Source organism: Crocuta crocuta, unplaced genomic scaffold (genome assembly GCF_008692635.1).
Source record: "Crocuta crocuta isolate KB4526 unplaced genomic scaffold, BGI_CrCroc_1.0 scaffold653, whole genome shotgun sequence".
Lineage (NCBI taxonomy): Eukaryota > Metazoa > Chordata > Mammalia > Carnivora > Hyaenidae > Crocuta > Crocuta crocuta.
Window position 1 is genome coordinate 1,057,664 of NW_027527134.1, and position 15,357 is coordinate 1,073,020.

The 15,357-nt window shown below is 64.1% G+C and overlaps 1 protein-coding gene across 1 annotated transcript in view; it reads right to left on the minus strand.

Moving 5' to 3' along the window:
* The window catches only part of OSBPL5 (oxysterol binding protein like 5), a 26,553-nt gene extending 11,434 nt beyond the window's left edge, over window positions 1–15,119 (minus strand). The window contains exons 1-9 of the mRNA XM_077755222.1: window positions 15,003–15,119; window positions 11,343–11,499; window positions 9,405–9,487; window positions 5,425–5,505; window positions 5,101–5,202; window positions 3,252–3,455; window positions 2,496–2,580; window positions 724–895; window positions 217–403 (exon numbers count right to left, since the gene is read on the minus strand). Of these exons, the coding sequence (XP_077611348.1) occupies window positions 217–403; window positions 724–895; window positions 2,496–2,580; window positions 3,252–3,455; window positions 5,101–5,202; window positions 5,425–5,505; window positions 9,405–9,487; window positions 11,343–11,478 (1,050 nt within the window). The 5' untranslated portion in view covers window positions 11,479–11,499; window positions 15,003–15,119. The remainder of the gene's footprint in view (window positions 1–216; window positions 404–723; window positions 896–2,495; window positions 2,581–3,251; window positions 3,456–5,100; window positions 5,203–5,424; window positions 5,506–9,404; window positions 9,488–11,342; window positions 11,500–15,002) is intronic.
* Between the last annotated feature and the right edge of the window lie 238 nt (window positions 15,120–15,357).

The window sequence follows — 15,357 nt, forward strand, 5'->3', positions numbered from 1 at the left end:
CCCCCCCCCCCGGGTTTTCCCAGCACCCTCAGCAGAGTCCTCACGGCCCCCTGGCTCTCTCTGAGTGGTGGGCACCATCCTGATGTTCTGCTCCCCCAGCCCCCACCCCGGGCACCACTGTCTCCCCTCCAGGGGCCACCCAGGCACGGTGGCCTCTGTCTTCCAGGGAGGCGGGTGACAGGGCGACCCGGCTGCCCCGGGGGGGCGGGCTCTCACCTCCCCAAACTCCTCGTGGACCTGCTCCACGTACGTGGTCCCCCCGGGCACCGCGCCCTGCGGGGCCTCCGATGTGGCGCCCCTGCTCTCGGTCTTCCCGCCGTGCTCCTCGCCGTCCGACTCCTCGGCGTTCTCTCTCTCCGACTTGTCCGAGAAAGCGTCGTTCTCCAGGGAGGAGCCGTTCAGCCTGGAAGGGCAGCGCGTGCGGGGTCCCGGGTCAGGGGTGCGGCCCGGGCACCCCCACCCAGGGCCCGGCTCACTGCCGGCCCCGCACCCACGTCCTGGGGCCTAGCTGAGCGTGCAGATGCGTGCCCGTGCACCCTCGGGGTGAAGGAGGCCCGCCTCCTGGCCTGAGGTTCCGGTGGCCAGACCTCCCTGGTGCCTGCCCCCTCCCCACACACAGGGAGACCCCCCCCCCGTGTCGGTCCCGGTGAAAGCCAGGGTCCTGGGGTCCCCCGGCAGGCAGGAGACCTGGGCTCAACCCCTGCCCGCCGCACCCCTGCTCACGGGCACAGGTCTCGGTCGTGGATGGTGGCCGAGGGGGGCAGGCCGCAGAGCGAGGGGGGCGATGCGTCCGGCGAGCATCTGGGTTCCCCGTCCCGGCCCTGCTTGCACGTGCCGAGTCGCAGGAGGCTGGAGCAGCGGAGAGCCAGCTCCAGGGCGTCCAGCCAGCAGCGGCCTGCGGGGTGGGGGCGGGGTGAGCCCACTCCGAGCCCGGGAGGGCCCCCAGAGGCTGAACTCCTGCCAGGCCCTGCAGCTTCCGCGCACGAGAGCCACCTGGCACAGGTGTGGGCGCAGGGGCTGCGGCCGGCCCACGGGGAGTGGCTGGGGAGGGGGCTGCTGGACGTGGCAGGCAGCGGGCAAGCCCGAGGGCGTCCTGGAGGGAGGGCGGGCCGGGGCCTGGGAGGGGCAGCTGCAGAGGTGGAGGCGGTGGACCAGGGGGTCGGCCCAATCGCCACCCCCTCCCTGCTGCCTCCCTGGTGGAGGCTGCCGGCGGGTTAGACCAGCGCCGCTCCTGTCCCAGGCGGTGCTAACAGCTGTGGGGACACACGTGTCCACCAGGTGGCCCCCAGCATCCTGCTGTGATTACCAACAGTACCGGACTTTCCACTCACGAGGCCGGCTGTGACCCCACGTCACGTGACCGAGTGCTATTCCGAGAAAAGCTTCAGGGGTCTGGGGCACGGGATTAAGGACAGTGGAGACCCCCCCCCCCGTCTGAGTCTTTGAAGTGTGGCTTCTTGGAGATCGTGACTGTCCTTCCCTAACTTTGAAAACCACAGAAGCCTGCCCTTTGGGGAGCCCCGCCGGGGCCTGGGACCGGGAGGGAGGGTTTGCAGGGACGTGATCCCTGGTTCTCACACCCCAGGATCCCGCACCCGGGGTCCTCCAGGGTTTCACTGCAGGCTTGATGGGAGCGCGGGCGCCCAGCCCTGGGGGCAGAGGAGGGGGTCACAGGAGCAGCCCGCCAGGAAAGAGCAGGGACACCAGGCCTCCTGAGCGAGGCTCACCTTGTTGCCACAAAGGACTAGACACCCTGAACGCCACGCATCCTTCGAAGCCCATTTCTAGGCCCCCTCCTCGTCCTCCAGGAAGCCCACCCTCGTACGCACAGGGGCTGTGGATGCCCTTCCTCCCTGCTGGCAGCCCCCACGCATCAGGGACCCAGTTCAGGCTTCAGCCCGATCTGCCCTGTCAGACAGTGAGCTGATTTTCTCCCCGAGGACACAGGCTCCGTGAGAGCGCAGCGCGGCAGCCCCTCCCGGAGTGCGGACCACCAGCCACCAGCACCCCCACCTCCCTGGCTCTGGGCCCCAGGGCTTGTTAGAGCAGCTGCATTTCCTCGGAGCAGCCACTGGAGGGCGCTCCAACAACACGCTGCATGTGCGAGCCCGGAAACGCCATCCCTGTCCAGGCCTTAGCACTTCCTTGGGGGCAGTGTGCCCCGGCCTCAGTTTCCTCATGTGTTTACGAGGGTGAGAACCGTAGAACCTGCTGATTCGATGGTGCCTGGCATGTGCGTGGTGCTCAGCAGTTGTGATCTGGCTGCTTTAAATAAGGTCGCTGGGTTGTCATTACAATTGGGTAGCCAGGGAAACTGAGGATCAGAGAGGCGCTAGTGAGTGGCGGGCCTGCCTGGCCTGGGCCCAGACTTGCCCCGTGACATCTGGCTGTGCCCTTCTTGGGTGGCAGTGGAAGGGACTGAACCCGGGCCGAGTACACGCGGCTTGCAACTCCGCCCGGGCGCCCACTTCTGGCGGGGGCCGCCGGGGACTCACCGTCCGACTCCGAGGCGGCCCTGAAGATGAGGTAGCTGCTGGGGAGCGGCTGTGTGATGGAGCCCACACTCTCGCCTTTGGGGCCCTGAAGAGACCAACAGCAGCATCACCCGAGGGTCACCTAGGGTCACGCGACTGACGCGAGGACACTCGTGGCCTCAGGGGCCCCAGGTGGGGTCGGACACCCGGCCGCACAGACCCAGCAGGCAGCAGGAGGAGGAGGAGCTGGGGGCCCTCTGGCTCTGGGGCTCCCCATCTCAGGGCCGCCATAATCAGCATATGCAAATTCAGGGTGCCAGGTAACCGCACATCTCCGCGAAACGAGTACCTTGTTTCTATACTACACTATAGAAAAAGTATATATAGAAGAAGTACTAGAGCAGAAGCATATCCCAAGCAATGTTTGGGACATACTCATACTAGAAACACTACTGCGGTGTCCGTCTGAAATCCTCGGTGGACGTTCTGGATTTTATCTGGCAACCTGACGCCCGCTGGGCCCGGGCTGGGGGGCCTCCCTGTCAGGCAGGTGCAGCAGGGAGGGTGGGGCCAGGAGCGGCCTGTCGCCAGGCTGAGGGCCCCACCGTGGGCTCCGCCCGGACCACCTCCGATCCCCAGCCACCAAGGGACTTCCTTCACCCACGGCCTCCGCAGCTGGGGGGTCACAGGCCCACCGGGAACTTGAGATTAGGCCCGTCTCTTACACGGCCCTCCCCGGGGCGCGACCCTCCCGAGCCCCGGCGCCCCTGGCGGTACCTTCACGGCCCAGACGGACTGGTCCAGCGGGTGGAAGAGCTTGAAGCAGAAGCCGTCCTTCTTGGAGGGCCGCTCGATGAGCTCGCAGCAGTGCAGCAGGACGGTGCCCACCCACTGGCCCACCTTGGGCGTCTTGTAAATGAGCAGCACGCCCGGCTTCAGCACGCACCACAGTTTGGTCCAGCTCTTCAGCGTGCCCCGGATCTGCGGGGAGGGGAGGCTGTGGGGGAGGCANGGGGGAGCTGGGGGGGCGGGCTCTCCTTTGGCTTTGGCAAGGAGCTCATGAATTCAGTGAATCCAGAGAAAGGAACAGGCTTCCTGGTGAGGTTCAAGGCCAGATGGGAGCCTTACCCCCGCCCCCCACCAGAGCAGCAGCAGGTGCGACTGTTATAATTGTCCGCTTTGTAAATTTTGAACTTCATCATTTCTTTTCTTATTCCAAATAAATATTCACTTTAGCACGTAATTTCTTATTGGGGGTGGGGCAGAATGGAGCCCGCGCGGCCTGAGTCCAGGCCAGCACCTGGGCGCTGTGCTGCTGGTGGCAGCCCTGGGGCTCACCAGCTTTCCCTCCACCTGGGGGGGAGGGGGGCCAGAAATAAGTCCCTGGAGCCAAGGGACCCACCACGTCTGTGAGGTCTAAATGGACTCTGAGCCCAATCTGTGAAGCTGTAATACAGCCTCCCCTCCCCGTACCCCAGCCCAGGGCTCCATGGGCATCCCAGGACCCCATCTGCAGGCAGGGACCCCCACCCACAGGCCAGGGACCCCATCTGCAGGCCAGGGACCCCCACCCACAGGCCAGGGACCCCATCTGCAGGCCAGGGATCCCACCCNTATTCCAAATAAATATTCACTTTAGCACGTAATTTCTTATTGGGGGTGGGGCAGAATGGAGCCCGCGCGGCCTGAGTCCAGGCCAGCACCTGGGCGCTGTGCTGCTGGTGGCAGCCCCGGGGCTCACCAGCTTTCCCTCCACCTGGGGGGGGAGGGGGGGCCAGAAATAAGTCCCTGGAGCCAAGGGACCCACCACGTCTGTGAGGTCTAAATGGACTCTGAGCCCAATCTGTGAAGCTGTAATACAGCCTCCCCTCCCCGTACCCCAGCCCAGGGCTCCATGGGCATCCCAGGACCCCATCTGCAGGCAGGGACCCCCACCCACAGGCCAGGGACCCCATCTGCAGGCCAGGGATCCCACCCACAGGCCAGGGACCCCTTCTGCAGGCCAGGGACCCCCATCTGCAGGCCAGGGACCACCACCCACAGGCCAGGGACCCCATTTGCAGGCCAGGGACCCCCACCCACAGGCCAGGGACCCCATTTGCAGGGCAGGGACCCCCATCCACAGGCCAGGGACCCCATCTGCAGGCCAGGGACCCCGTCTGCAGGCTAGGGACCCCCACCTCAGCTGGACATAGGGTCCCTGCAGATTTAAGCTGGTGAAGATGAGGCCAACCTGGAGTGGGGTGGGCTCTGATTCAGTGACATTTGGGAACAGACACACTGACACAGGAGGGGCCATGTGAAGGCAGAGGCAGAGGCCGGAGTCACGAAGCCACAGCCCAGGACTGCCCAGACCCCCCCAGAAGCTGGGGAGCAGGAGGGATCCCTCATTAGAACCTCTGCAGGCAGTGGCCCCGTCCACACCGGATTTCAGCTCCCGCCTCCAGAGCTGGGAGAGAACGCAGTTCTATCTTTAAGCCCCAGCCTGTGGTCCTTTGGTGGGGCCCCCCCAGGACACTGATACAGATTAACAGCAACAAACAGGTCCGGCTGCCTCCCGAGTGGCTCTGCAGTGTCCCCTGGGGAGGCCCGAGGCCGGGACAGCGTGCTGGCCGGTCTGGCCTACCTTCAGGCTGTCGGCCATGATGACCACGCTGGGGTCCGTCAGGGCGCTGAACAGCTGCTTGGTGGCGCGTTTCTTCTCCTGCCTGTAGTTCTCCTTCTGTGCCTGGGCCCAGGGCACCCGGCGGGCCGGTCACGGGAGAGGCCCTGTGCCGGCCGCCACCCGCCAGCCCGCCGGGGCCCCCACCGTCCAGCCTGGGGCAGGGAGGGGAGGAGAGGGGGCGCAGCCCGTCCCCTCCCTCTGGCAGGCTGGGGCGCGGCGACCTCACTGGCCCATCCACCTGACAAGTGACACGCTTGTGTCCCCCCTTCCTGGGCCCGTGCCCACCTTGAGAGCTTCCTTCTTGGTGACCTTGGCTGTTGGGGACACACATTCCTTGTCGGACCCATTGTATAGCCTGTAGTCTGCCTGCAAGAGAGATTCAGGTGGGCGAGAAGGGCATCGGTGTGCACTCTGGGGCTGCAGAGGGCTGGGGGGGGCCAGGGGGGCTGGAGGCCCAGAGCACAGAGAGGCCGGAGAAAGGTGCTCAAGGTGCTCCTGTCCCCCACTCCCCGGCACCCTCTGTTCGGTTCACCAGCAACTGTGGGGGCCAAGGACACAGAGCTGGGGGAATCAGGGGGCCAAGCATGTGGCCACGAGCTCAGAGGTGCCGGGAAGCATCCACCCTGGCCACGGCCACGGGTCCACCTCTGGGTGGGGGTCACACGTGCCGTGGGGACTCTCACCCCCGATGCCCTGGGTGCTGCTGAGTGGTGGGCAAGGCCCAGCCCAGGCCTGAGCCCACCTGCGGCTGTGACCGCGCTGCACGGGCTGAGAGCAGTAATCCAGGGATCTGGGGCTGGAAGGAGCTGGGGCCCTTTAGCAGATGGAGAAACTGAGACCCTGGGGGCGGGGAGGCCAGTCAGGAGGAAAAGCCAGGACTAAAGGCTAGAGGCAGAGGGCGGAGCAAACTCTGGCCCCAATCGCGCCCTCTGCCTGTTTCTGTTCAGCCCGTGAGCTCAGGGCAGTTTCACATTTTTAAGTGGCTGAAAAAAACGTCCAGAGAATATTCTGTGCAACATGAAAATCCTATGATTTGTGGCTGCAGCACGCGCAGCTGGGACAGGGCCCGGGCGGCTGTCGAGCCCCAAGACTCAGTCTGGGTCCTTTCCAGAAAGAGGGTGTGGGCCCTGCTCTGCTTTCTGGCTGAGCATCCTGGGCATTCCTGCTACCAGGCAAGGGAGGTGACAGCTGCTGGTGTCTGGAGGCACCGGCTCACCCAATTCCCACCACGGCGCGTGGCGCGGGCCCAGGTCTCGTCCCATTCCACTGACTGGGAAACAGAGGCCCAGAGAGGTAAAGTAACTTCTGAGGCTGCGAGCCCGGAAGTGGCGGGGCGGGGACTTGTACCGTCCATCAGGCCGGCGGCCCCGAAGTACCGTGTGCAGGCGTGGCTTCGGGCCCTGGGGGTCGGGCCCTGGGGGTCGAAAGGAGCTGGGAGAGCCGGGGGCCACCACCACTGTCCACATTCTGCAGGGGCGGAGACTGCAGCACAGAGAGGCTCCGAGCCTGCCCGGGGTCACACAGCTTGTGAGGGGCCGAGCTGGAACGGAGTCACAGGAAGGACGGGGGTGCCTGCGGCCTGTGCAAGCCACACTCGGCAGGTGACGAGCCTCGGGGGGCCGGGGCTGACCCACAGAGATGCTCCCGGCCGCCCTCCTGGGGAGCCAGGCCTCTCAGGCACGGTGCCCCAGCCCCCTTAGCACATGCTGTTCCCCCAGCCGGGAAGCCCTTGCCCTTCCCTCCGGCCCCACTGAGCCCCCGTCCGAACAAGGAAGACAGCTCTGACCGCCCTGCTGGCATCACACCCTGACACACCTGCCCGCGGCCGGCCCCACACCTTTTACATCACAGCCATGCGGGCGGTTCTGTGTTGTCTGGAACTGCCAGGGGCAGCTCCTTCCCGGCACGTGCCGGCCCCGGCAGCCGGGGGTTCGGCAAGCATCCTGGATGGATGGATGGATGGATGAATGAACCCGCGACCCAGCTCTCCTCCAGATGTGGCTCAAAGGAGGGGCGCTGGCTGTAGGCAACAGAGGGAGAGGCTCAGGCTCTGGGCCTGGGGACCTGGGAGCGGATGGAGCGGATGACGTGCAATCACGTATCGGACCAAAGTCTGAGTCTTGCATATATAAAGAGCGCTTACAACTCAACAACAAACACCACAACTCAAAGCCAGGCAGAGAACCTGAACGGACATTTCTCCAAGGAGACATCAGGCTGGTCAAGAAGCCCAGGAACAGATCATCCATCATTAGGGACACGCAAATCAGAGCCGCCGTGAGACGCCACTGCATACTCCCTGGGGCCTCCACCGTAACGATGAAGGAGAACCCGGAAAGTGCCAGTGTGCTGAGGATGTGAGAAAGGGGAGCCCTCCCTCGTTGCTGGTGGGGCCGTAAAACGGTGCAGATGCTGTGGAAACCAGTTTGGCATGGCCGTTCCTCAAAAGTTAAACACAGAGTGCTTCAGATGCCACAGGACCCTCGCACGACCGTCTGGCCCAGCAACACAACAGGTAAGGCTCTGGTGGGTTTCCATCTTGGGAGGGGTGTGGACGGAGGTGTTCCGGAACGACACAGCACTGCGCATGCACAAAACACCACACTACCTGTGCGCCTAACACTGCTAGCTTTGTGATATTTGAACTTGGCCTCACGAAAACTAGAAGATCTATACTAGCTTTTATCTTTTCCCGAGTTGCCCTCCGGCATCTGGGGTCCCCCCTGAGGGTGCCAGTGAGTTACAGGGGGACTTGTCTTCCCCGCCAGGACGGACGCGCCGGAGCACAGGACTCCGTCCTCCGTGAGCCGCCACGCACCCACGGCAGTGCCGCTCAGAAGACGCTGACGCGACTGCCGAACGGACAGGATCTGAAATCCGAACCGAGTCTGGTGTTTCCGACACCGTTTGCACGTTTTATTGGCCTGGAGAAAATCATAACCAGGCTTTCAGTGCTGTTGTGCCATAACCTCGTGTCTTGAAAAAATAAAGAACCCAGTGGTGCATCCGTGCGACGGAAGTTTTGAGCCTTAAAAAGGAAGGGCATTCTGACGCTGCTACAACGCGGACGGACCTCGCGGACGTGGCGCTGAGTGACACAGGCCAGGACTGAGATACGGCAGGACTTCCCTCGTATGAGGACCCGAGAGTGCTCACATTCACAGAGACAGAAAGTAGACAGTGGGCGTCGGGGCTGGGGGAGGGCGCGGTGGGTGGTGTTTATGGAGTTTTGTTTCAGAAGACGGAAAGTTCTGGTCACAGATGGGGGACGGCGGTGTGTGCTTAACGCCCCACAGAGCCGTGTGCTTAGAAACGGGTGGTACATCTGGGTTGTGCATATTACACTGCAATTAAAATGAAATAAATTCAATTCAATACAAATAAGTAAATAAATAAATATGTTCTGACGGCTCCTGCGGCAGCTGGCGGCTCTGGGGGCCAAGGAAGGGAGACGCAGGCTCCGGTGGGTGGGGGGCACCCACCTAAGGTCTGGTTTCTCCTTTGCCTGGGGCAGACGCGGGACAGACCACAAAACCACAGCAAGCCCTCCTCTGATGAGGCCGGGAAGTCCCCGGGGAGTACGGTAGTCACTCAAGATCACATGGGGCCGCAGGGGGTCAGGCAGGGGGCGGACCGTGTCTGTCTGCACTGCTCCCCGGCTCCGTGGCAAGAACCCAGAGCCACCAACCTCATCACTATCTGGGGGCCCCGGCCTGAGACCCTCTGGGGGACAGAAGGACATGCCTCAAACCCTCCAGGCGCGGCCCGGGGCCTCGGCACCCTCCCTGGACCAGAGGTTCTGCCTGGGAAGCACGTGGGCGCCTGCGTTCCAGACCTCGGTGCCGCCTGCGGAGAGGTGTGCCTGGTGCAGGGAACAGCCTGGTGCAGGGAACAGCCTGGTGCAGGGAACAGCCTGGTGCAGGGAACAGCCTGGTGCAGGGAATAGCGAGGCAAAGGCAGAGGAAGGGGAGGCTCATACCTCGGCGGTTTCCCTACAGCAGAAAGGCTCCGGGGCCTCCTCTGACAGTACGTTCTGTCCCCGAATGCCACGGAGCAGCCCACAGCCTTTCTCCAGCCGCCGCCCGCCCCCAGCCTGTGTTTTGCGGAGAAGGTGGCTTTGATAACACGGCCAACAAGCGAGGTCTGTGACTCCGCCCCTTGCGCCAGGCTTCCCAGACCTGCAGGCTGGGGTTCAAAGCTGCTCCTCCAGGCACGCGTGGGCAGCTGTCCCTGCTAACCCCTTCCTCCCGCGGCCAGGCTCTTACCGGTGGCCCCTTGGTGGCAGAGCCCGGTGTCGGGGGCCCTTCGTCCCTCGGCAGCGGCTGGCCGTTGGGCTCCACGTCCTTCCCTGCAAGAGAGTGGCTGGACTGAGGACCTGGGCACACGCGCAGAATGTCCTTTGAGGTCCGTAAGGCCAGGCCCCCAAGTTCAGAGGAAGAACACGGCGTCCAGGCTCGGAGGCCCATGGTGGGTTCAGGGCGCCTGGACCGTGTCTGATCCTGGGAGCAGGATTCTTGGAGGGAGGTGGCCAGACTCTGTCCCTGTACCCCAACCTGGTAGGGGCCCGTCCCGCTTGGGTGAGGGCGCGGGAGAGAAACGTGAGGCTTTGGATTCCGTCCCGGGGAAACAGCCGCCCTTCCCTAGCTCTTCTGTTTTGAAGATGCTTCCAGATTGCGGTTCAGGGCAGGAGGAGGGGGTTGGGCTCGGGAGGCCCACCGGCCACGCCCTGGCCACGCCCCCGGCCCACCGTCAAGGCCCTGCCGAGCACTGGTGGTAATCCGCTGCGGGAGAGGCGTCAGGTGGGGCGGGAAGACAGGTGCCCCCAAACCAGCCTTGGCAGGGGCCCTGCATACCCACTTCCCGGAGCCCTGGGAAGGGGCAGGGGGGCTGGGGGCCGAGAGCCGTGCCCTGCGGAAGAGCCAGTGCGGCCCCCCAGGGGAATGATCCTGTCCTGGGGTTCCCAGGCTCACCCAGGGAGGAAAAGCCCTACAACAGCGGCCACTCAAGGGGCCGTGGCCTCCCACCCCAGCCGGGGAGGCTGCCTCGTGGCCTCTGCATTGCATCTGCCAAGCTCCCTGCGCCCCTGACCCGAAGGCGGGGCTGGGTGCTGAGCACAGGGCTCTGTCCGCTTCCAAGGTGTCCTCTCCCCCAGGCCCCCTTGACTGAAGGGCTCTCTGGGGGGCTCACCCTGCCTCAGTCACCTCCCACTGTGGGTGACACCTGCTGGGGGATCCTCCTAGCTCGTGGGAGTTCCTCTTGAAACTGGTTCCTCCCCTCCGCCCTCACCACCTCCCCCCCGCCCCCAGCACCTGCCCGCCGCTCCTGGGGGGAGGCCTTCACCTGCTGGGTCCTGCGCTGCATGGCCCGGCCACCAAGCCGGACCTGTCCTTCTCCTCCCCCAGCTCCCGAGAGGGCACGGCAGCAGAGAGCGGACGTCGGATTTATCTCCCCAGGTGTCCTGTGTCCCCACCCCTGTGGCCTGGCAGGGCGCATTCCTATCTGCCCGTGAGACTCTGGGTGCCAGGTCCCCAGAAGCCCCTCACGTCCTGACAGCGTGTCGGCCGGATTCTCTCCTGGCGTCTCCAGGGGCAGAATGGACACCGCGGCCGGGACGAGCTCGGGCACCCCTCTCCTCCCTCCGGAGCGGGCAGCGGGCAAGGGGCGGGCAGACCGGAGGAGGCGGCGTCCCCCAGGGTGAGGAGGAAAGGCAGGCCTCTCTGGGGGTGGCAGAGTCACAGACACGCAGGCAGTGCTCAGCCTGGGCTCCGCTGGGCGGCCCGGGAGGAACGAGGAGATGGGGTGGCGTGGGCCTGGGGCCAGGAAGCACCGGTGACCCGTGCTCTGCGAGCTCAGTCTGGACTGTTCCCTCTCAGAGCCCGGGCTCCTCTGTTACCGGGAGTAGGTGCTCACATCCCCATTTCACGGAGGAGGAAACTGAGCCCCAGAGAGGCCCTGCAGCTGGCCCAGGGCCCCCCAGCCAGAACTGGGGCTGGGAACTCGGGGGGCCTGTCCCAGGAGGCCAGGTTTGGGACTGCCAGGCCACACCGCCTCTCCACGGACGAGCTGCCCCATGACCCCGGCGAGGGAGCCCCTGCTGACCTCCCCCGGCCCCATGGTTCTCGGGGCTCAAACGCTTAGCAGGACGGCCGAGAGGTCGCAGGGCTGGGGCGGGAAGCCGGGAGGCCCCAGCCACGGGCACTGACCTGGGCTGAGAGGGTAGAGCTCATTCTCCCCGTTGAAGAGCAGGTTCCGCGTGAGCTTCCGGGGGTCGATTTTCTGGGGCGTGGAGGAAGGCGGGCACAGGGAGAAGCGGCGCCTGAGGAAGGCCTCCTCCTTCATGGCCTGGGCGCTGGGAGGCTTCTGGAAGGAAGGAGGCGAGAGACGCTGTCACACCTCCTGTGAGACCAGGGGAGCCCAGGGGCCGGGGGGCATCCTCCCACGCAGCCTGGCAAGGGGCGGGACACTTCACGGAGTCTGGGGTGACTGGCGGGCGTCACCCCGTCTTATACTCAGGCCCACTTGGGGCATCTCAGAAGCCTTCGAGAAAGGGAGGGAGGGGCCTACTGGCCAGCAGCAGGGGGTCGACCCGGGAAGGCCACGCCCCTGTGGGAAAGGCCACGCCCAGCCTGGGAGGGCCACGCCCCTGTGGGAAGCCAGGCTGAGACCAGCCCCCCTCACCAGCCCCAGCACACACCTTGCTGCGGGGTCACCGCGCCCAGCACTCCGTTGGCCCTGCAGGGCCCTGGCTGCGGCCAAGTGGACCTGAGATGTGGCAAGGACCCATGCCGAGCCAGCTGGCCCGCCTCCCTGGGGACGGGGCCCTTGGAGGGGAGGCAGCCCGGAGCCCAGAGCACCGCCCCCGCCTGCGGATCCTGCCTCCCGCACTCCCTGGCCTGGGCTCCTCGCTCCTCCTCAGGGCTTCTGTTGCAGGCACCCTAACAAGGTCACACGGACAGAGAACGCAGGTGTGCTGAGAGCCAGGCGCGCCCAGTTCCCACTCCGCCCTGGCACTCCCACATCAGCTCCCTGGCTGCCCCAGGCCCAGCCCACCACTCACAATCAGGCCTGGGCCTCCTCCCGGAGCCTCCTGCCCCGGGCAGGCCTGCGGCAAGCAGTCCACAGTGGCCACTGAATCCCCAATGACGTCAGCCCATTTTATAGATGAGGAAATCAAGGCTCGGAGAGCTGAAGGCCTTGTCCTATGGTCAAGGCCTGGCGGGTAGAGGCAGAGCAGGGACTAAGACTCCTAATCCTGTGCTCAGTCCACTCGCCGAGGGCATGCTCCGTGAAGGCCCACTGACCCATCTCTCCCGCAGGTCTGGGGCTGTGGCTGCCTCCCTTGTGGGGCCCCTGGCTTCCCTCCAAGCCTTGAACAAAGGCCCCGTTTCCTCCCAAGGCTGTGGGCTTTCAGGGCGCGGCTCAGACACACAGAGCCTTTCCTGCTAAGACCGGGTGGGAGGGCGGGGCTTCCACCAGGAGCAGCCCCAGAACCTCCCAGAACCTCCTCTGTGACCCCACCGTGGATCAGAGTGAGGGCCCCTCAGCCCCTCCCTTCCTAACCACTCTCTCGTCACTTGGGAAACTGGCTTCAGAGAGGTTGGGATCTGGGCCCAAGGTCACACAGCTAATAACTGTAAGGCTTGTGTTTGAGCCCATGGGGACTGATTTGGAACCCGGCTCCTGGCTGTCGCTCCCACTACCTCGGCTTGGCTTCTGGCAACCCTGCTGCTGGGCCAGAAGGGCAGGCGTCCGGGGGGCCCGGCCCTGCCTGTCAGTGTCAGCCGGCACTTCCTTCCAGTCTGCCCGGGAGCGGGCACCAGGAGGCCCAGCGGACTGACTCGTCCGGCTGAGACTTTCCAAGCACCCAGGTTGGCGGCCAAGACGAGTCAGACATGAACTTGACCTGGAGAGGCCCCCCAGGGAGAGTGATGAGGGATGACGGCCCCGGGTAGGCCTCCCTCACCTGGGGCCTCACCTGTCTTAGGGGTTAAGTTACAGCCCGGGTGCAGCTGGGGCGCTCTTGCCCACACTGCCTGGCACTGGCTCACAGCTCAGTCTCTGCTCCCCAGCGCACCCATGTGCCCTGGCTCCACCCAAGGCAGAGTGGAGATGGCATGAGGACCCTGCTGCCTTCTCAGACCCTATAGGTGCCTTCTCCCAGCACTGCTAATGGCCAGTGGGACTCTAGTCTGTGAGCTCCACCATTCGTCCATGTACCCCATCCCATCCACCCACCTGTCCGTCAACCTATCCATCCACTCACCCATCCATCCACCCATGCATGTATCCATCCATCCACCCACCATCATCCATCAATCCATCTGGCTAATCATTTATCCAGTCATCTATCCACCCACCCATCCATTCATCCATCCACCCATCATCCATCCATCTATCCACCCATCCACCCACCCATCCACCCACCCATCCATCTATCCATTCACCCATCCATCCATCCATCCATCCACCCATCATCCATCCACCCATGCATGCATCCATCTATCCATCCACCCACCAACCCATCCACCCACCCATCCATCCACCCATCCACCCATCCATCTATCCACCCACCCACCCACCCATCTATCCATCCACCCATCCATCCATCCATCCATCCATCCATCCATCCATCCATCCATCCATCTGGCCAATCATTTATCCATCCATCCATCCACCCAACATCATCCATCCATCCATCCATCCACTCACCCGTCCACCCATCCATCTGGCCAATCATTTATCCAGTCATCTATCCACCCACCCATCCATTGATCCACCCACCCATCATCCATCCACCCATGCATGCATCCATCTATCCATTCACCCACCCACCCATCCACCCACCCATCCATCCATCCATCCATCCATCCATCCATCCATCCATCCATCCAACCAATCATTTATCCAGCCAGCCAACTGCCCACTTGCCTATCTGTCCATCTATCCACCGTCTATCCACCCAACATCTCATATCTCCCTCCCTCCCTCCTCCGTGGATCTTTCCAGCCAGTCAGCTGAGTAGTCCTTTCCTCCCCACTTCCTTCCTATTAGCCCAACACATCAGAGGTGACCTTCAACTAACCGAACTGCTCTATGAACACCCTCCAATCCGAATGCAATGCAGGTGTGCACCAGTGAACGTCCCCTCTGTGTCCTGACACCCCAGACGAGTGCTCGGGCCCCTGCAAGCTGCCTCCAACCTGCCCGGACAGGGAGGGGTCTCTGAATTCATATCTCCCTTGATCTTCCCACCCTGGCTGCTGTTGACTCTGGGCACTTGGCCCCTGCTGTGGGCAAGGCAGGGGTGAGGCGCTGGGGAGGGGGTGCTGTTTCGTCCACTGCAAAAGTAAATCCGGGTCACATCTCTCCAGTGGCTCCTGGCACAGGCCAGCCCCAGTCCCCTTGCCCAGTCTTCCAGCCCCCCCACGACCCGCCCTTCCTCCTACTCACTCTCCCAGCCACATGGGCCCCTTCTGTCCCTGGAAAATGCAGAGCCTGTTCCCGAGGGCCTCTGATCTGGAACGTCCCCCCTGGAATGCCCTCGCCCACATCTCTGCCTGGCCGGGTCCTGCCCACACTCAGCTTCGATGTCACTTCCCAAAGTGCTGACCCCCTCACACTTCAGACAAGCAAATTCTCCACATAGCACTCGGGATTCCAGAGCCTTCTCCCTGGGGTTCCTTTCTTCTCTAACTCTCTTTTCCCAAAGAACACAGGTCCTAGGAGAGGGGGTGATGGATGTCTGTCTGTCCTGCTCACTGTCTATCCAGTGCACACCAGGAGCAGGGACCTGCGGCGGGGCTCAGGCCACGGTGAAGTGAATGAAGGCGCTATAAATGTCCCTGGGCCGCGTTCCTCCTTACCTGCAGGGCAGGGCAGGGCAGGGTCCTCAAAGCCGTGGCCAGGGAGGGTTTGGGGCAGATTTCCACAGAGCGCTGGAGACGTTCCTGCCCCACCTCCAGCCACACCGGGGCCTGAGCACCAGCACTGCCTCTGAGCACAGGCAGGAGGTGGGGGAGGGGTGGGTCTGGCGGNTGACGCTGGCCGGGTGGGGCCTCCTGGGGAGGACAGTGAAAGGCTCATGGGCCCTGGGAGTCCCACATGGGGCTGGCCCTGCGCACGCAGGTGCAGGTCAGGCTCTGGGCCAGCCTGGCCTCCCTGGATCCAAACACTTGTTCGGGCGCCTGCCGGGTGACAGGCTCTCTGAGGCCAGGCCAA